The sequence below is a fragment of the Pristis pectinata genome, chromosome 24 (assembly GCF_009764475.1).
Source record: "Pristis pectinata isolate sPriPec2 chromosome 24, sPriPec2.1.pri, whole genome shotgun sequence".
Taxonomy (NCBI): domain Eukaryota; kingdom Metazoa; phylum Chordata; class Chondrichthyes; order Rhinopristiformes; family Pristidae; genus Pristis; species Pristis pectinata.
This window is the reverse complement of record NC_067428.1, coordinates 19851097-19873201: the sequence shown is the minus strand read 5'-3', so window position 1 is coordinate 19873201 and position 22105 is coordinate 19851097. Positions and strand designations below refer to the sequence as shown.

General features: G+C 44.2%; 1 protein-coding gene across 1 annotated transcript in view; it reads right to left on the bottom strand.

Moving 5' to 3' along the window:
- Positions 1–235: 235 nt before the first annotated feature.
- The window catches only part of celf5a (cugbp, Elav-like family member 5a), a 405311-nt gene continuing 383441 nt past the window's right edge, over positions 236–22105 (bottom strand). The window contains 8 exon segments of the mRNA XM_052037531.1: positions 236–6094; positions 8109–8274; positions 10036–10179; positions 12688–12765; positions 15830–15892; positions 16845–16931; positions 16934–16993; positions 19630–19777. Of these exon segments, the coding sequence (XP_051893491.1) occupies positions 8147–8274; positions 10036–10179; positions 12688–12765; positions 15830–15892; positions 16845–16931; positions 16934–16993; positions 19630–19777 (708 nt within the window). The 3' untranslated portion in view covers positions 236–6094; positions 8109–8146.

Genomic DNA, 22105 nt, shown 5'->3' with positions numbered 1-22105 from the left:
TATGGACAGGTTGGGCCGAAGGGCCTGTTTCCGTGTTCTATGACTCTAAGGGCAGAAAGTATTAATGCCATTTTGGGTCTGTGCGATGGACTCAAATTACCGCCTTGAACTCCATTTAAGCTGTGTGCCAGTGTCAATATTCTCACCTGCAGGCTCGTCACAACAGCACTGAAGACACTCAGACTCAACACTTATTGTTATTTAAATTTCTTTAATGTATGATACAGTATTTCTTGTCCGCCTGAGTGAATAGAGCATTGTTTTGCTTATGTTTTTTTTATCAGAACCTCATCTGTCATGAATATGTGACACGGAAATGATAACACATTATACAAATAATTCAAATATATTTATATATAAAAAAAGTACTGTACCATTGTCAAGGACAGCCAAGAAGTACCAATTAAATAAAGCTCTTCAGCAACTAAAACATTACAATAAATATATAAATTATAAAGAGAAGTCAAAGTATGTACAGAAATAACCAGAACCTTTCATCACTCAGGTTAAAATATCCAGATAATTACAAATTGAATGACGCAGTTTCGAGTTCCTTGATCAATGGAACAAGTGAAATCTCCACCAATCTTCCATCTGCAGGAATGGTATTCGAGCAATTTTAAATTGTAAACAATAAACAATGTCAGAAAAGCCGAATTTTCCAGCGTTGTCTTCAGAGAACTCCCAATAGGCAGGAGCATCAGCCTGCCCTGCTTAATCTGCTGAGGACATTGAAAATATCTGGACAGTTTCACGGAGAAAGGGCGCCGTGTTGAATTGGCCAGCGGCTGAGCTCAAATATAGCCCAGGCAGATGGCATTAAACCCTCCTCTTTCTCAGTTTGCAAACTGGAAGGAGCGAAACATTGAATCAAATTCCGCCTGGTTCCCCACAGACCTTTTTTAGCACTAGGATTGGAAATCTCACTTCGCAAGGTCACACGGAAAGCAGTTTTGGGGGGGAACAGGAATTCCACATTTAGCTTGGCATGGGAGGGGTTGGCGTTCCCTTCTTGGGCTGTGGCAAAGGGCCACACAGAGCAGAAGGGGGCTTCACCCATGCTGTACCAGGCCCGTGTTTGCTTGACCCTTGATTATCCTTCATTAACACGGCATGCTGCAATTTCAGGTTGGCAGCCATAGTTCAAACCTGATGATGCAAGTTAAGTGTCCATTTTAGAAACTGCCCTGTTTCCACATCTATTCTGGCAATTATGGGTGAGCCGGTTTGCAACAGTCGTTTTTGCGCTGGGCAGAACCTTAAAAATTGTTCCACAGGATCTCTGCACATCACCTCCCTCCACACAATATAGTGTGAACACGAGAACACAGAAACTAGGAAAAGTTGTAGGTCATCAGGCTCCTCAAGCCTGCCCTGCCATTTGATATGACCATGGCTGATCTATGCTGGCCTCAACTCCTTTCCTGCCAGTTCCCCATAGCCCTCAGTTCCCCAGTCATTCAAATATTTATCTATCTCCACTTTAAATATATCTAATGATCTAGCCTCCACCACCCTCTGGGACTGAGAATTCCAGAGATTCATTACCCACTGAGAGAAGAAATTTCTATGTAACTCAGTTTTAAATGACCAGCCCCTAATCATGTAACAGTCTGCTCTGACAAACACTCTTAGTCCCATTAAGATTAAGGCCTAGAAACTTGTCCGCAATCAGGAGTACCAAGGACGTTATATGTCATCTCCTGGCGTTGAAGTCCGCTTCAGAAACTTGCTTCTATTGGCTTCAGTGGAACCCGTTTTCGGAAGTGGAATACCACAGACAGCTGCGATCTTATTCAGTGCCAGCAAAAGGGAATAAAGTTCCATCCAAAAGTGACATACATTCCTCTCGCCCTTCATTCTGCTTCCACCCAAGTAGCGTGACCCTCCCACTACATCTTGATGCCCTAACCGGGGTCATATATGAACTCAAAAGGAGGCTGGGCATTTATGTTTCCGAAGAGTATCTGTCACTGAATGGCTCTAAAATGTGAATTTGAAAATCAAACCTTGCTTTTAATGCTCTGAATTTTTTTGTCTTTTTAAAGTGGACTGGATTGTTGCAAGTGCCCCATGGCATTACTAATACTGAAGGTCCTTGGAAATGGTCCTTCTCGTGGTTACTGTAGTTTTTGGGAGAAGGAGTCAGGGAGCCACTCGGCTTTCTGACATCCAGCTGGCAACATAGTGGGAGCAGTTCCAGAAGAAACTCCCAGCTGCTCTTACTCAACCACAAGAGAGCTGGGTGATGAGTGGATGGGGTTGTGGGGCAGTGCTAACCCCTGACATGCCCTCGACATGTACAGATCATAACTATTGCAGCTAGGGCTGGCCCCCCAAGATCATCAAGTGCCTAATTAGAGCAGCATAATTGTGCTTAAAATCTAAGTGTCTGTCTGATGATTCCCAATGCAGTGAGTACTGAGGTTGATGAAAGTGATGGAGGTGACTGTCGATGTTTTTAAGTTCTTCGTTGTTCATCAGTAGGTTTCCCAGCTGCCTACTTGTGACCTGCTGCTTGTGTACCCAACATCACGTTCAAGCAAACCTATTGCAAACATGATGCCTGATTTGCGACAATTTCGGACACAGTGAGGGAATCAGCATGAATGTCACAGTCCTCCCCTGCTATTTGTTTTCTGCAGATCAGACTGTGGATACAAACCCGTCCATCATGCAGACAAATAAACATTTTCCCTTTATTTACAGAGAGGTTGGTCTGGGTCAAAATAGTGAGAGAAATGTGCACGTTTGGGAAAGTAAGGTTCCCTCCTGGATCGCACATTGGAAAACAGTGTTTCAGTGTGAGGTTTAATTCTCAAAAATAACAAGGGACCGGAACGCAGCCTTTGTTGTCAATACATCCCAGCCAGTCTCAGTCCCTTTTATACTAGCAAGTATGTGTAACGGCCAGGGTGGAACTTACCCTTTCAATACTAATTCCGTACAACTTAGGCACTCAAACAATTCAAGCTTCTGGTTACGGACACACTTCTGCTCAAACACGCCCCAGACTATTTAAGAGGCAATCAAAATAAAATCGCAGATTTGTTGGTTAAAATTAACAATAGCCTGCCAGTGTAAGGTGATCCTAGTTGCCTGCCTCAGGTGCAACAACAACCTGCGTTTACGTAGAACCTTCAGTATAGCAAAACATCCCAAGCTGCTTCACAGGAGCAGAATCAAAGTGTGACACTGAGTCACAGAGGATATATACGAACAGGTTGGGAGTGTTAGAAAGGAGTGAGAGGTCAGGCTTAGATAGGAACTTCACAGCTTAGAACCCAGGTGGCTGAAAGATGGACTCCAGTGGAGCAAATAAAATCAGGGATGTACCAGAGGCCAGATATGGAGGTGTGCAAAGGTTTAGAACTGGAGGAATTAACTGGAGGAAGGTTTGAGAGGGGGTGATGTCATGGGGGTATCAAAACAAGGATAAGAATTTTTAAATCAATTTGCAGGCCATATCTTCCCATTTTCAATGACTGGGGTTGCTCACATAGAATCCTAACACAACTGTGGGAGCATGTTTGCCTAACACGTGAAAGGTCCCTGGTTCAAAACCAGGCAGAAACATTCTTACACTGTACTGCTGCCACAGAACAATAAATTTCATGGCATATAAGTCAGTGATAATAAACCTGATTCTGATTCTGACCTTCAGCACAAGGACTGGAACAATTCATGAAGCCCTCTACCATCTTCTCCAGAGCAATTAGGAGTTGGCATTAACTGCTGTCCTTGCCAGTGATGCCAACACCCTGAGAATTTAATAAGAAAGAGAAAATGGAGATACACAAAGAAGGGAAAGTAAAACGAAAATGGTGAAAATACTAAAGCCAAGCAGAGTGGAGGTGATTGGGTATTTTCCCTGTGAATTAAGCGCAGTGACCACACTGCAGTAAGTGACCGAGATTAAATTTATGCAAATAATTTATAGGTAATTTTTCTGGAGAATTCAGATTGTCCTGGAGAATTCAGAGAACAAATCATCTCTGCATTTTTCTGGAGAAATTACCAAGTTTTTACTGGAAGAAGTGCTGTAGATTCTGTTTGCTCTTCAGACTGTTTTCTGAATAAATTGACTTTGTCTGCCAAGTGTGGTCATATGCCTTTGCCCCACCTCCAACTCATTGGCCGTGGTGTCAATAGTTTAAAAGGATTCAGAACAACTCCCGTGCTGAACTGTCTCTGAATTGTCAAACCAGCAACTGCAGGAACAGATATTGGCTGTGGGTTTGTGGGCTGCACTCCCACCTCAGAAGCAGAAGGGCTCAGGGCTCAAGTCCTGCTTTGGAGACGAGACAACAGAAGGCCCTGTGCAATACTGAGGGAGCGCTGCACTGTTGGACTGCTCCATATCGGATGACTTGTTGAACTGAAACTCTTGCACCATTCTGAAGGAGATGGGAAGGTAGTTCTGGTGTTCTGACCAAAATTAACCCCTCCGTCAACAGCCAAAGCAAATGAACGTTTTCTGTGGGAGTCTGCTGAATAATTTGGCTGCCACATTTTGAAGGGGATTCAGTACAATATAGTAGAAAAGCAATTTGGGAATCCAAGATTTGTGAAATGTACAGAAATAATGTCTATGTGAAACAACCAATTAGTTTCAAGTTAAGGGCGGCTTTGTGCTATTAGCTGATTAAGGACTGGGGTGGGGCAGTGTTGGGCGGGAGGGGCAGTTTACAAAGAGGACACAAAAGCCTCAAAAAACCTATAGTAGGGGACTTGGAGATGAAAGGCAGGAGGGGGAGGAATTTCCCTCAGCTCCAACAAGGGTAGAAAGCCTCAGTAGTGCCAAACGTGGGTCAAAGATTGACCTCGGGAGGCTCTGCACTCAACAGTGGGCAGCTGTGAATCCTACCTCACGCAATGAGCTCATGGCGAAGTGACACCGTGCCAATGTCCCTGACCAAATCCTCCTCCACCTTCTGGTAACATATAAACATCTTAACGCCTGAGGATTTATAAAGACCCTCGCCAGTTATCAGAAATAATGTGCTGTTACTCCAGGGATTATTTACAATGTAATTTTAAGGAAAGCTACACTACAAGGGTTTTTGCTTTTTTGACACTTATTTTTCCTTTAAAACACAGATTTCAGAGCAACATTCTTCCAGGCTTACCCGTTGAACAAAGCTGTCAGACGAGGCAACTCAATTCAATCACTGCGGCAATTAAAAAGTCCTCAAATGGTCAAACAAAGCCCACCTTCACCGTGAAAAAGCAAACAGGCTTCAATTTCTTTCTCTCCCTTTAAAAGCAACCTCTTCAGAAATATAAGGAGCAGAATATCTATATGTATAATATTTTCGGTCACATTTGCATGCAGTACTATCACATCTCCTAAGAAGGACATGAGGTGTAAGGTACAATTTAGTCTTTGTTTTCTTCTTAAAACTAACCCCTGGAAAGTTTCCACTATGTTTTGCTCCTTGTTTAAATTTCCCAGTGTATAATACTATTCTAAGACCACTGAAGCATTGATTTTTTTTTGTTTAAAACAGTTTAGCTCTTATTTTTCCCCAATGTTTCAACTCTCAAGATTAGATAAGGAAAGCTGAACTCGTATATTACATATACAGGCCCCAATAATAAATTAAAAAAAAATCTGTTTGGTCCATTTGGTCCCTGAATGTCTAAGAGCTAAAGTCTCAATACGTTCTGCGGTACCATGTCAATCATATGGATTCACACAAGTCACACGCACACACATATACACACACACATTCGCTCACGCACTCACACACGCACACTCACACGCACACAAAAACCCTCAGCCATGGCAACCATCACCTAGGAGACCTGGCTGGGTGCTCGATGACACAGAACTGCGCCAAAGCAGCTTCCTCTGCAACCTTTAAGACAGCTGTCCTTCCCTACTTTGTATTACGTCACATCTTCATCATGTGTGTTGCTATTGTAAGATCGATTGAGCCTTCTTGAATAGCTGCAATGAATTTTCACATTTTCAGGGTTCTTTAAATGTTTTCTTGAAGTTTGTGTTTCTGTTATCTCTCCCCCTCTGCACTGGTATCTCAGAAACAGCCATCTCAAAAGGTACGTGCTCATATTCCTCACTGTCTCTGCCCTGGTGAAAGAGGAAACATCACCAAGTGTTGAGTCAGAATGCACAAAGGTTACAGAGCAACCTACCCTGAGCCCTCTGCTACTAAAGGTAAAGACAACTTCCGCTTATTAAAATTAAGTTGCCATAAGATAATTACACAATCAAGTTTAGGGATTTGTCACAGGACACTAACATTGATATAGTCGGGCAGTTGATCATTGGGGAATTTGGTAAAGGGCTCCAGGGTCTGGCTGACTCAAGTAGCTCAATGTGGAAGTTTCAATCAGGGGCATCAGCAGTGGACATTCCATCCATTTTGGGATCATGTCCTCACTCAATGCCAGGCATATGCCTGAGCTATGCGAGGTAGGTTCAGAAACGGGAATATCAGACAATTATTTTTGCCAATGCAAAAACATTGCAGCCAATCGGTTGAACCTTCCTTCCCTAAACTGTTGGGCTCCATCCTCCCCATTTGCCCTGAAATCACTCTGGAATTTAAGTACTCGTGATCATTCTCGTCAGTGTTAAAACTGATCTTGCGCTTTGCTTCTCCCACACACGGGTTGTGAAGACAGTTGAACTTCTTTATAAAGAGAAGACATTTTATCATGATTATTAAGGCTGCCAGTCAAACATATTCTAACTATCAGGCAGCATCCCTGCATCTCAAGTGTCTTTCAATAGTTGGTTCATAGAAAGGTATTACGGACCAATCATTTCTAAGGCCTCATGGAGAGCATGACACTTCATGAAAAGAGATGACATGTCCACTGAATCATTGATTTACTTAACCAGTACACAGGGCTGTACATGGGAGAAGGCTATTCAACTCCTCAATCCATGGCTGACCTTCATCTTAATCCCATTACTTGCCTTGGTTAAGTACCCCAAGAAAAAAATCCATCCATCTTGGCTTTGAAATCTTGAACCAAATGCTGCCCTTACCACCACCTCCCCACTGGCCATGGGCTAAAGGAGAAGAATTCTGCTTCAGGGCATGCATTTAAGGTGAGAGGGGGTAGGTCCAAAACAGACATGAGGGGTACATTTTTTACAGACAGAGTGGTGGAGGCCTGGAAAGCGTCGCCTGATAGGGTGGTGAAGGCAAATTCATTGGGGGTTTTTAAGAGGGGCTTGGTTGAGGACATGAATGAGAGGAAAATAGAGGGATATGGGCATTCTGCAGGTAGGAGGGATTACCTATGTTGGCACAACATTGTGGGCTGAAGGGCCTGTTCTGTGCTGTACTGTTCTATGTTCTAATTCCCCATTTCTGTTACCTCGTATGTGAAAATACGAATTGTTTTTTGGTAAACTGTCCCTTGTACCATCCCCACTGCAGTAAAGGAGCTGAACATCAACACAAGAAACTCATAGGCAGTCCCCAGGTTATGGTGGGGTTCTGTTCCTGAGAACTGTTAGTAACCCGAACTGTTTATAAGTTGGAAATGCACAAAAAAACCACGTGTGGGAGAGGATTACAGAAACCCGTGTCGGGAGAGTGAGCGGGCGCGGAGAGAGCAGCCTCGCTGACCCAGTGAGCGAGTGAGTCTGCTCACCGCTCCCAGCTCTGCTGGGCTCCACCCAGCCCCCGATTGTTGAGGCTTGAGGGGTGGGTTGGGGGGTGGGGTGTGGTTGCAGGGGGTGGGGAGAGAAGAAACACAGAAATGCCCTTTCCCACCCAGCAGAAGATGCCTGCAGCCTCAAAGCAGATAGCAAATCCATCCCCATCCATCCTGCCGGTCTCCCAAACGCCCGCTTATATGTGTGGGTGTCCATAAGTCAGGCGTTCATAACCTGAGGAGGACCTGTATCTGTAAGAGTGGTGGAAACAGAATCAATTAGGGATTTCAAGGGGGAATGGGACAGGACCTTGAGAAACTGTGGAAAAGAGTGGGAGGATGGGACTAACAGGATTGTCGTACCAGAAGCCAGCATGGACTCAATGGGTTGAATGGCCTGTTTCTGTGCCATAGCAGTTCCATGATTCTATAAAACCCAAGAGATCAGAACTTAATACCCAATGGCTTACCTGGAAAATCAGAAATTCATGCCCTGAATCACAGTCGGTCAGTATGGGCGACTGGTGTCCTTTGGCCGTTTTAGTTGGACTTTTAACCTCTTCATACCAATCTGAAAACCATTCATGGCCTGGATAGCAGCCTGGGCACTAGTGGGGTTATCAAAACTCACAAAACCTTCAGGAAACACAAAAGGAACAAAGTTGATAATTTGTGTAAAAGGCCACATTACCCAACATATAGGACACCCCCATTCACACTCCCATCCCTCTATCCAAAGCACGACTGCAGCTGAAAGCACTTGGTTGCTCCCACTCCCATTCTCAGTCACACTGGAAGAAGGAAGGCAGTGGACACAGTCAAGCATTTACCAATGGGTCTTGTAGACCATGTGAGCATCACAGATAAGCACTGAGCTGGTTCCCTTCAGCCGACTGTATGTAGGGTTGCCCCCAGGGTTCAAAATGAGAAGCAGCAGATCAGGGATTCCTTCAGCTGGTTAAATGTGTGCATTAGGGGGCAGAAATTCAGTATTAAGGCACTCGGATCACTTCAGCTGATCATCCTATTCTTAGTTCATGACTGGGCCACTTGGTGGTGCTATTGTCCACTGTCGAGCAAAACCTCAGTGGGCTGGAACGTGGAGGAGTGGGGTGGGGGTGGGGCAGTTGGTACATTATGGTGGGGTCACCAAGTTGGGAACTTTTCCAGGCCTGTACTGCATGACATCAGCTAAACTGAATTATTGAGGGAGATTTTTAAAAGCCTATACCTTGTAATTTGAGATTAAAGTATACGATATCTGCATCCTATTTTTAAACAATAAGAAAAATCAAGAGGAGGCCGTGTGACCTCTTGAACCAACTTCACTATTCGAAAACACAGCTGACCCAGTTCCTCAAATCCACTTTCTCATCCAATTGCTGTATCCCTTGATTTGTTTGGAGTCCAAAAATCTATCAATATACTCAACATTGACAATTATCTGGGGTAGAGAATTAGAATCCTCTGACAGAAGACATTTGTCCTCATTTTGGTCCTCAATGCCCAGCTCCTGCCTGACGAAACAGCCTCTCAGCACCATCTTGTACTTCCTTAATAACTTTCTTGCGATCCACTTCAAAGCAATTCCCTTACTATTTATCAAACAGGCAAAACAGTGCCCAGGAATGGAAATAGCTAACAAACTGGATTCCTGTTAACCACAAGTGGCCAGCTGAATACATCGGTATGAACTGTCGGTCCAGCTCGAACTAGCTACTTGGTGGCATCAGATACTTGGTGGAAGGACCCAAATAGGATTTAGCAGGGTGGCGAGGGGTGGGGTTTGGGGGGGAGGGCTTGGTGGACTGTGAAGGTGAAAGGAAGTCAGTGTAGCTGAGAAAATCAGCTGCACCTTTTTAACCTCTCAACTTGCTGAAGTATATTATCCCATTCGTAGCGAATAAAGAACTGTGTCTAGTGACATTGTGCAAGCAGTTTGTGCCCGGTTGATGATTCAAGCAGCTCAAGCAAGTTTGTTAACTGCAGTCGGATGTATTCCTGAAGGTTTTAGCATATGACACCCTCCCCCCTCACTCACCGGAACTTCCGTGCTCGTAGTCCCTCCACTGCCTCATCCTCCAGCTGCGCAAGGGAGGGGTGGAGGGGGGAAATCTTTAGGAGTCCCAGGGTTCCACTGTTCAGTTAGGCTCAACCTCTGTGATCTTCTGCCCCTTGCACAACCCAGATTTCAGCCCCTCTCCAGCCCCCTACTTCGCACACAAAGGTTAACCCCAATTTCACTCCTGTCTGGCCCAGCGTTAACTTTCCAAGGCACCCAACCTTCCTTGGATGCGTCCACCATCCACGCTTTAAGAACTTGACTGTGGAGGTACCTTTAAGGGTCGCGATAAAGCTGAAGAACGCTGATGCTTTGCGCTTGTCAGCAACACTCACCAAAGCATTTACTCTGATTGGTGGCACGGTCCATGAAAACCTTTGATGAGATCACAGACCCAAAGGGCAGAAACATCTGCATGAGCTCACTGTCTCCAAACTCCTGCGGGAGGTGGTAAATGAAAAGGTTGCAGCCTTCTGGTCCTAGATGTGGAAAAACAAAGAGAAATCAGCAAGGAAATGTATCTGCAGACACTAAAGAGGGTGCAGAGGTGAAGGACAAACCTGATCCCAGAGTTTAGCTTAAGAGAGAGATCCCAGAGGATAGCTTAAAGGAATTCAAACTCTGCAACTGAGAAAGGAGAGGTTGGGCAGGATGTCACTGAGATTTTGAAATATATTCAGTCGTGTCGGCAAATAACCCAACATATGACGTTAATCCAAGAGAGATGGTCAGCACCAATGAGCTTTCAAGGAAATATCAGAAAATGTATCGGAAATCAGTCACAAGCTTAATGGACTTAAAGTGGAAATTAAGGGACTAGACAGGGGAGAGTAGGGAGATAGAGGGTTCAATGCTATTTGGAATTAGATGCCAGAAATAGTGGTTGAGGCGGGCACATTAGCAACATTTAAAAGCCATCTAGATCCGTACATGGATAGGAGAGGTTTAGAGGGCTATGGGCCAAACACAGGCAGATGGGACTAGCTTGCTGGGCAACACAGTCAGCATGGACGAGTTGGGCCGAAGGGCTGTGCTGTATGTATCTATGGCTCTGATAGGAGAGTTGACGTAAGAGGAATGAACTTCAGATACAGGATAAATAGATGGGCTTCGAAGGGAAAGTACAGGTGAGCTTCGGTATGGGTGAGGGTATCAGAGGTATGGGTTCCAGGGAGTGAGTAAGGGTACTGGATGGATGTGTTTCAGCGGAGATTTTGGGTATGAGTAGTATGGATTTCAGTGGGGGAGTTAGGTACCAGAGGGATAGGCTTTCATGGGGGAAGCTTCAGTAATGGAAGGATGGGCCTCAGTGGGATGGTTAGGGTACTGGAGAAATGAGCTTTGGGGTGGGGTTAGGGTACTGGAGGGATGGGCTTTGGGGTGGAGTTAGGGTACTGAAGGGATGGGTTCATTGGGGGAGTTAGGATTCTAAAGGAACAAGCTTCAATGAGGGTGTAATGGTACCAGAGGAATGGGGTTCAGTGCGGGGAGTTAGGGTATCAGAGGGGCTTTAGTTCAGGAGTAAGACTACTCATGGGTTGAGCTTCAGTGGTGTAGTAAAACATCTTTAACATTCACAATAGTGCTATCAGGAAAAATACGAAGCTGAGGAAGAACGTAAGATAAAGGATCAAAAGCTTGCGGGAGGAATTGGTTTTCAGAAAATGTTCCAAAGGACAGGAGCAAGGCACTGGAGTGGAGGTACGGGGAGGAAGAGCTTGAGATCTTGATATGCAAAAGTATAATTGTCATTTGAGGAGCAGTTAAAATCAGGCATGTGGAAAATACTGGAGTTGTAGGTTGTATTTTAGTGAGACAGTTTGAGGTGCATAGAATCTCAACGTCTAACACCCATCTCCTTCATTCTGCATCCCACCACATCCTAAATGCCTCGAACACTTTGGATGATGATGCCAAACACTTATCACCACTCTTCCATAAAATGTAAGTCAGCTGGGAGAGCTAATGTTCTCCATTCTGAAGGAACAAGTTTGATTCCGGTTCCGATGGTGGTGGTAAATGTGGCGCATTGGATCTGTCCTTTAGATTCTGTTTGTGATTGTGCTGAACTCTCAGGGGATTGAGGAAATTAGTCATGCATCCCAATCAAATCAATTGTACTGTCTTAATCCAATTGAAGCTAAAATCCAAAGGACTCAAATTACAGTGGCAACCCATCAGGGAAGTTCGAGCAAATATTAAGCAAACTCATGACTTCTGCTGACAAGGCACTAAACTCTGGAATTCCTTCCTTAAAACTTTCTAGTTCTCTTAACTCTCTTTCCTCCTCTTCTCTTGCCCTAGTCTGTCTTAATGGCTAAGTAACTAACTTTGATTGACAGCACTATTGTGAAGCACCATGGCAGGTTTTAAAAGCACTCCATAAATGTTCTAAGTACTCCTTCAGGAAGAGCTGACCAAGCCTTCTCTGGTGAAACTGGTTGAGGGTACATGTGGTCAATCTTTATGTTTAAGATCAGATTTTGGCTGAAGACACTCCTATGAAAAGTCAAGATGCTAAGTAATTGTAAGCTGGGGTTTTACTACTCTAACTTCCTCACTGAAACCCATCCTCCAGTTCCTGAACTCACCCATTGAAGCCCATTTCACTAATGCCCCAACTCTCCAAAGCCCATCCATACCCTTACTCAAGCCCAGCATTTATTGCCCATTCCATATTGCCCTGGAGAAAATTATGACAAATCACCTTTTTGAACTGTTCCAGTCCCTCTGGTAAAGGCCTTCCCACTGCGCTGTTGGGAGGGAGTTCTGGGGTTTGGGCACAGCGGTGATGAAGAAGCAGTGAGGTAGATTCAAGTCAGGATGGCACGGGACTTGGAGAGCAACCTGCAGTGTTCCCACACGCCTGCTGCCCTTGTGGTAGTAGGTGGTAGTGGTGGCATGTTTGGGAAATGCTGAGTCACTGCTGAAGAAGGCAAGGTCCAGGGAGGGAGTTGTTACTATGGATATTTGTAGGTTTAACTCACCTTCTCTTTGTTGTGTTACGACAGGCGGTGGCTGAGGAAACGCTTGACTGATCTGGGCAATCGCTGTCGGATACATGGCTGCCCATAAAATCACAAGAGAATGAAACTGTCAATTAGGCCGATGAATCTCAGGTTGTGATTTGCCCATTCATGTTTATCCCCAACAGTCACTGCCTAACCATTCAGAGGTAGGTGTTAGGAAAAAGCAGAGCTTTAGAAACTTGTCCCTGCAGGAAGATGTACCATAAAAACTGGAGTACGTTGTAGTTATTTCTGCAGGAAGCCTGTGACTAACTGTATCCACATTAACAAGGTCGCGTGTACTGCATAGGCAGTTTCTGGTCCCTATTACTAGAAATTGACCAAAATTTAATATCTCAGCATGCAATGAGTGAATTGAGGGCTCTGTTAAGAATAAGATGGAGGGAGAGAGACGGAAACATATCTGCTGAGAGTGATCATATCTTTTCTTCTCTTCCTCCCTATGATTTTTGACAATCAACAAGATTGTAAAGTTATAAGCAGAGCACCAAAATGTTTTCTTCTTGTATTTGAAGCCTTTGGAAATGTTAAAGAGTCAAGGACTGTTGAGCAAAAAAACATTAGGAGGGCACTTCAACTATCCAAACAAAGCTTCTACAATCGAAACTCCACTGTGTGTTTAAGGATGGTTTTGTTTATATAGGGCATTTCATGTTTCAGTAATGCAGTTATTTCAAGCTTTCAACAAATAGCATAAAAACAAGGCAATGAAATGGAGAGAGCAGGTGGAGGGGGGTCTTGGAATTTGTATTCTCCCACTAGAAATGTAACTCCATTGTAAATATACAGTTCTGTTGTGACAGTCTTGCCACTTAAAGTGAAACCTCATTGTAAGTGTAACCATCTTATGATTACTGAAATTGTATTTTATCACCTGAAAAGTAATTCAATGTCATGATTTTGTAACAAATTAAAATTGTATCAAAAAGTTGACGCAGATACCAGTCAGGAAAGGGTGTGGTCCAAGCTGAACTGCTGTTTTCTCAGATCAGGGGAGGAGGTGGGGGGAACATGAGGCAAAGTGTTAGATCAAAGAGGAAGCTGTAATTATCATATTTTCCAGTGGGGTTTGATCATATAAGTAAGATCTCTCAGCCTTGAAGGGTTTCTTCAGTCAGGGAAAGATGACCTAATTGGTCACCAGAAGTTGTGCCTCATCTCATCATCAGTGGATTATGGTGTATTTCAACTTGCAGCAGACCTTCAATAAGATGCCACACAATAAAATTAGAGTACAAGGGATTGTGCATAATATTTTTTCGAAATTGGTTAATGGATTGAAAATGCAGTGTAGCAGTAAAGGGATAAAGGGATGATTTTCCATTTGGGAGGCCGTGACTACTGGGATGCCACAGGAGTTGGTGCTGGGATCCCAGCCATTCACAATTCACATCAATGGTTTAGATGAGATAACAAAGCACAATATATCCGAGTTTGCTAATGATACAAAGCTGGGTGTGTTGTACGGAGGATGCAGACAGGATAAGTAAATGGGCAAGAACCTAACGAACGAAACATAATGAGGAAAAATGTGAGGTTATCGATTCTGGTAAAAAACAAAAAATTCTGGTAATACTCAGCAGGTCAGGTGGCATCTGCGGGAGGAGAAACAGAGGCAGTTTGTTGAGTGCAGGGAGGGTAGGGGAAGGCAGATGTCTCTGATAGCATGAAACTGGGGTGACCATGGGGATAAGTTGTAAACAAGGTTAGCTGGTCAATGAGTGAATGGGAGCAGTTAGAGAGGGAAAGAATATAGGAGTTTTAAAATGCAGGGAAGGAAGACATGGCTGGCAGCTCAGACTGGGCACGTCCTTCATTCCCAGAGAAAAGAAAAAGGACAGGTTCATAGATAGGAAAGATTTAGAGGGATATGGGCCAAACACAGGCTAGTGAGACTAGGTCAGGAAGGCACCTTGGTTGGCATGGACGAGTTGGGCTGAAGGGCCTGTTTCTGTGCTGTACAACTCCAACTCTGTTATAAAAGAAAATAATGGAGAAAGAAAGCAAGTCGAGCCAGTATCACAGATGGTTGACTATTACAGGCAGAGAAATCATGAGACAACTTCAGGTAACTGAGGGAGTGCAACTGAGGCTCATTGAATTGATTCCTGAGTTTTTTTGTGGCGTGGGGAAATTGTCCTTTAAGAAGAGATTAAACAGACTGGGCCAATACAAAAAGCAAAGTATTCTCACTGAAACGTATAAAATGCTTATGGGGCTTGACAGGATGGAGGTGGAGTTGTAGTCATTGGGGAGGCTAGAACTAAGGGTCACATTCTCAAAACAAAGGGATTGGCCACTCAGGACAGAGATGAGAAGAAATTTCTTCACCTACAGGGGAGAGGATCTTTCTATCTAACAGACCTTAGCCAATGAGTATACTCAAGACAAGAGATTGAACACTTGGGGAATCTTGTGCTGGGAAAATGGCACTGCGGTAAAGGATTAGTCGTGATCTTACTTAATGATGGAACAAGCATGAGGGGTGAAATGGCTAACTCCTGCTTTTGTTTCTTCTGTTCTTATGTTCTGAAATTTTTGAAGGAGTGAAATTGTAGAACAGCACAGTTCATTATGAATGGAATAACATGAATTGAATTCATTGTCTACTTAAAGCTAACAGGGAAAAGGCTGAATGTATGTTAAATCCAAGAAATGTACTTTTTCTAAAACTGAAGTTCTAGAACAGTCAGTGTATGTTAATAGACTGGTGTAATTCATACAATAACTGTAACTGTATTTAGGAACCTTCCTCGTCCTGCCTCTATTTTGTGACAAACTACCACTGCCTAATCTGTTTCAAGATACATGCAGCTCTTGGAAGTCAACCTTCTTTACAGCTAGTTTACCCTCCCTTTTCCACTGGATCAAGTCATTCAGATATGAAGGACAGCAGCAGATTTTAAAATATCTCAGAAACAGAATTTAAACGCCAAATATTCCTACCTTTTTCGCAATCTGGCTGCTTCCTGAATGCCCACACATTGATTAAAAGTAACTCTCGTGTATTCAAGGTTCTGTATCTCTTGCAGGTAAACAATATTACAAAAGCAGAGCGAGTTTACAGAAATGCATTTAAAAAGAATTATGTTAAAAATACCTGTGTACTGCTGCACCCCTGTGAAAGCCTGCTGCAAGGCGTCGGCTGCAGAAGGACTTTGAGCTGAAGGTAGATGGAAAGTAGATGGGAGAAGGGGGGGAGATGGAGATAAGGTGGGAAAGATTATTGATGTTGGATTGGTAAACAGAAGTGATGGAGAGAAGATGGAATGTGAGAAGTTGAGAGGCAGGAACAATTTACAGGAGAGATATAGAGGCAGAAGCAATGGAGAAAGAGTGGGAGACAGGAGGGATGGAGAAAACGTGACAGAAGAGGAGGAGAGAAAGTGAGAGACGGGAACAATGGAGAGAAAGTGAAAGACAAGGGTTGAAAGAGGGCAGCAAGTTAGGTTGAAGAAAATGGCAATGGAAGTGCGAGTAAAGGGAAAGAATGAAAAGAAATAATGAAGAAAGAGCAGATATTAGAGGAAGAACAAGGGAGAGTGGAAGTAAGTAATATGGTAAAAGTAAGAAAAGGGAAAAGAGAAAAGGGACAGACAAATAATGGAGTTATAAACAAGAATGACGGAGAACAAATGGAGAGAGAATGAAAAATGTCCACATGGAAAGGAGATTTTAAACCCACAGAAAGCAAAAGAAGTTTTCAATTTTGACAGGATATTTGAGGAAAACCAAGCATCCCCAGTAAAATGATGGGTGTGTCAAGCAAGTGCAAGGAACGGGAAAGCATTGGAAGGAAGGGATGAAATAGAAATTAAAGAGGGAGGGAAGGAAAATGGAGAAAACAGAAAGAAACAAATTAGTGTACGCCCCTGAATGTAACAATGATTTACCTGCCACCAACAGTGTTTAGACAAGGCTCATTTATTGAAAATATTGCAGATGGACACATTTTTCATTGACGTGTCTGATATTACCATTCACTTTTAAGCTATGCTACATAGCTGTTTGAAGCATTTATGTCACATGGTACGACAGAGAGGAGTTATATTACTGCACGAATGGGGTATGAAAGGAAGGATTTGCAGTGATGCTCTAGTGTAAGTTGCACGTACCTGGGTATGGGTGAATTCCGTTGGTGTAGACGGCCTCCACTGCAGGGTGTCCATTGGGCTGGGCAGACAGTCCAGTATAGCCATTCACCCGATCGGAGATACAATACTGGGCACGGCAGGAGCTGCAATTCCTGGGGGAGAGGACAATCCTGAAAGACATGAAGAGTGTGAAAACTCCAAAGATGAAACACATTCACCTTTTTTTATTAATTAGGAGTGCTTCAACACTATCTTCCAACTCTCATCTAACTGGCATACTTCTGAAAAATTAGACCGATCACCAACAACTTTGCCCGTTCAAACATCTTTTCTTTCCCAACCCTTCTTCTCCACAACCTTTAACCAAAATGTTCAAACAAAATGAGAAAATAACACATAATTCCTTTTTAATTTCCCCATGTGATTTTTGTTCCAGGTTTTGTTGGCAACATTTTGTCCAATCTTTTATTTCCAGCGCCTCCAATGATAGAACCAGTAAGGACAAGAGCAGCAAAACCCTGAGGAACTTTGCCCCTCTGACCCTGCCCAAGTTCCCCTCCCTCAGTATGACTGATGCATCTCACCATTCAGTTGGTATCCTGGAACAGCCACTATAATTGCAGGGGCATCTTCACCACAAGGATTAGAGCTGCTGGAGAAGATGGTGGTTCACCACCACCTTCAAAAGTCACCAAGGGTTGGGTAATAAATTCTAGCCTTTCCAGTGGTATCCATATCATAATGTAAAGGGAAGGGGCAACTTTACTGCCAGTCCATTATAATGCTGTACCAAACTGCTGGTCGTAGAGAGTGTTAAGGATAATAAGTAGTGAACTGGGCAACATGAAGGAATAGGATGATAAGGTGCAGGACTTGGTTTCACGAGACTCTGTACTCAGCTGATTTTAAACAGAACAAAGCTGGCTGTGGAGGCTCATGGGAGGGAGGGCTACAGGAGAACTACAGGAGAACTTACATTAGTGGGTGGGTTTTGCTCCCACATCCAATAGCTATCCAGCGAATCTTGCTGGAGAATGCACAGACATGGTGGTCTCTCCCCAAGACACTGGAGGATAGCTGATAGGTTCAGTGAACACAGTACTTTATTAAATGAAAAGTTATGGAAAGAGAGAAGTCAGTTCTTATCTGTGTGCTACACTGAGACAAGAAACCGATTCTAGCTAGTTCAATACTCACATTGTATCGATCTATAGCAAATCTTAAGGGATACACATCCAATATTACATAAACCAAATACGTTGCAGGAGGCGTGGACAAACTAAGAGTATAGACCCTGTAATATACAAAAAGGGTCGACATTCTATCATGTCTGTATCTCAAAAAAGATAACACAAGAACTGCCTGTGTATAATTACTAAATGGTTTTTGGTTAAGGCAGGTTGGAGCAGGTGGTTGGAGTGGAGTGGTGTGGGGTGGGCACCTGGTTAGCAGCTGCTGGGCAAAGTGATCCCAACGTCCTTAGTGGGAAGTCCAAGACAATTTGCATCATTTTGGTGAACAGTGCTCACTGAACCACTGCTAAAATCCAGCTCATTAATAAAGAGAGTGTGGGCTGAGTTGTGTTGGGGGGTAGGGGGCAGTGCTTGATTGGGGTCAAGAACCAAGCTGGTAGTTCGATGGTGAAAGTGGGGCAGAGGGTGGGTTGTGGATGTTGTGACAGCACTCATGTTCCTTCTGGGAAAGCCCTGACCACACAGAAACCTAGAAGATCTTGGTTTATTTATCTGTTAGCTGCTGTGCTCCTTTCCAAGACTTGGCTTGGCCACTCGGTGCCCAGTTAAAATGCTTCTGATTTCATCCCCATGAAACATCTCGGAGTGTTTTCTTGGTTTAAGTTGCTGTTTAATTGCAAGCAAAATGGTGTTGTTGTAAGCACACTTGACTCACAGTCTCCCAAAAACTTTGCACAATATAAATGCGTCCCTCTGGAAACGGGCTGGTGTGGGAAGAGCCTTCAGGAAAATGATGGTGGTTGAAATCAGACCAGGAGCTGGTTTTGTGAGATGTCATGCCATGATTTTTGGACCTGTGCACCAGCAAGAGGAACCAGTTTAGTGTGATCCTAGTAGGAGTAAAGGGATCATGAAGGCAGAGCCCAAATCACACCTCCTTGCCTTGATCCTTCCCATAAAAAGAAAAAAGCAAGTTTACAGTGTGTTACAAGCTCTGACCTCCAGGCTGCGCTGGGGCATGAGTTTTGCAATATCCCCACTCTAACTCAGTTCCACACAATGACACAGCACAGAAGAGGGCACTTGGACTATTTTGCCTGTGTTATCTCTTTGAAAAGTGGAAGCTAATCAGGTCCATTCTCCTTCAGCTCTTTCCCCCCTCGTTAGCCCCACAGAATTAGTTTTCCTTTCCTAGCATTGATCCAGTTTTCTATTACTGTTCTGTCACCATTCTGTCTTCGACTGGATTTGGACCAAGGGATGTTGAAAGCTGGCTACCCTCAACAGGTTTCCTGGCTGTTCCTTCCATATTCACCCTGGAGATGGTGGTGGGCGAGAGTGTGGAATAACACACAAAGTGCTGGAGGAACTCAACGGGTCAGGCAGCATCTATGGAGGGAAATGGACAGTCAACATTTCGGGTCGAGACCCTTCATCTGGACTGAAAGATAGAGGGGAGGTAGCCGGTATGAAAAGGTGGTGGGAAGGGGAGGAGCAAGAGCTGGCAGGTGATAGGTGGATCCAGGTGAGGGGATGATGGGTAGGTGAGGAGAGTGGGTGAAGTGGCTCCAAGAAAGGACTTCACCTGAGTGGACTAAGGAGAGAGGCCTCACCTGATGTGGGTGTGAGAGGCGCTGCTGCCAGTCCGTTCAGGTTGATGGCTGCCATGTGGTGCATCTGTGCCGTGGGAAAGGCGGCAGTTGGGTTTAAGTATCCGGTGTGCGTGGTGGCTGCCATGATTGCTGCCTGTTGCTGCATCAGCTGTGGAAGCAAAGATTATACGCACGTTAATCTGTCTTCTCCTCTAGGCTGAGCTTTCAACTGGAAATCAAACCATACACAGAATCACACAGCAAAGCAGGAGACCACCCCAGCCACTGCAGGTGAGCCGAGGTATGAATTAGTCTACGAATTAGTGCCACTACTGTCTTGCACCTTGCTTTTTCCCCATTGGTCCTGCAAATATTTAACTTGCCTTTAACCAATCATATTTGAATTTGGAAAGTCCAGTTATACAAGGGAGTATTTTTGCAGAGTGTGAAGATACAACACAGCTGAAAAATTGGGAATATTTGCCAATCCACATGCACACAACACACACACGCACACACACACATACATTCACCACACACATGCCACACACAATGCACCCACAAACACACACAAATGCACCCATACACCCACGCACATACACACACCCACCACCCCACGCACATACACACACCCATGCGCATGCATGCATGGCGTGCACACACACACACCCCACGCACATACACACACCCATGCGCATGTACGCATGCGTGCACACACACACACACACACCCCACACACACACACACCCCACGCACATATACACACCATGCGCATGCATGCATGCGTGCACACACACACACACACACAGACACACAGTGTCCCAGGTTGCAATTCAACAATAACTCATTTGCAAAGCCTTTCAGGCCCAACTTTTGTTTCTGACCCATCACTCAGCCTCCCATTTTGCCTAACACCATCATCCCCTCATCCCTCCTGTTTTCATCCTGTCTCAAACCTTCTCCTTTGCTCTTTCTGTGCCTCAGCTCCAACGTCTTCTGGTCTGGTGGGAAGATGTTGATCTGAAACATAAACTCTGCTCTTAATATCTGTCCCTTCCTGTACCAGTGCGACATTCTCATTTGCTGCCTGCCCCTTCCTTAGAGCCCCTCTACAGAAAGTTGTTGGAGCTGTTTTTGTACTACAGTGCCACTCCCCCACTACCTCCCCGTGCTGAGCTGATCAGTATTTATTCACATAACCCTAACTCACCCATACACCCACACCCTTTACTGCATTAGCATATCAACTCCATAGGACAGCAGCTATGTTCCTGCTGTACAGTGGGTCTGGGAATATGATCCTTGTTGGAAAATAAAAGACTTGCAATTCTATAGCACCTATCATAACCTCAGGACATCCCAAAGCACATTACAACTTTGGAATGAAGACATGTTGGAATATAGGAAATATGACAGCCAATCTGTGCACAGCAAGATCCCACAAATAACAATGTTATAACAAATAACCAATTTCAATGATGCAGGCTGAGCGATAAATACTGTCCAGGACATTGCAGATAACTGAAGCATGACACCTTCCACTGGATGCGGGACGGGAAACAGAAGTAACTTTTCAAATCAAAGACCTTTTGCCTGAGGAATGAGCTTACGAATGGTCTTTGACCTGAAATGTTAACTCCCCCTTCTTGGTTTTGATTCTGCAGATGCTGCCTGAACTATGAAGTCATGAGATGTAAATGTATGTGACAACAATCACATTGGCTCCAGAAACTAGCCCATTGCTTTATATGTTATTATCTTTGTGAGTTATGTTACACAGTCATGACCTGTTTATCCAGATATGAATGACTGAGCCTCACCTACATGGAGCTTAAGGTGTCATTAGACAGTAAGTATCACTCTTCTTCTTTCAGAGCCTTGGATATTCATAGTGAGGTTGACGGTTTACTGTCTATCCCTAAATGCCCTTCAATAACGTGGCTTGCTCAGCCATTTCAATCAACAATACAGAGTCAACCTTACTGCTGCAGGTCTGGTGTTACATATGGGCTGGAACAGAAGACCCTAAGACAAAGGAGCAGGAGGTTATTTTGCCTCTAGAGCCTGCTTCTGCCATTCAACATAATAATGGCTAACCTTCCACCTCAACACCATTTACCGCATGATCCTCATATATTTTCTTTCCCTAAGAAACCTAATGACCTCAGTTCTGAATGCATGATGTATCCTCCACAACCGTTCCATGGCAGAGAATTCCAAAGACTCACCACTCCTCATGAATGCAATTTCTCCTTGTTTCAGTCCAAAGTGGCCTACCGCTTACTGCAGTCCTGATCCTTGGCTCCTCAGCCGGATGAAACATCATCACTGATTCTATGGTAGCAGGTCTTCCAAAAATGTTATATGTTTAATAAGCTCAACCTCTCAGTCTTCCTAATTCTAGTTAAGGGAGAACTAGCCTACTCAATCCCTCCTCGTGTGACAAAACCTGCCATCCCTGGAACCAGTCTGGTGAACGTTTGCTGCACTCCTCTAT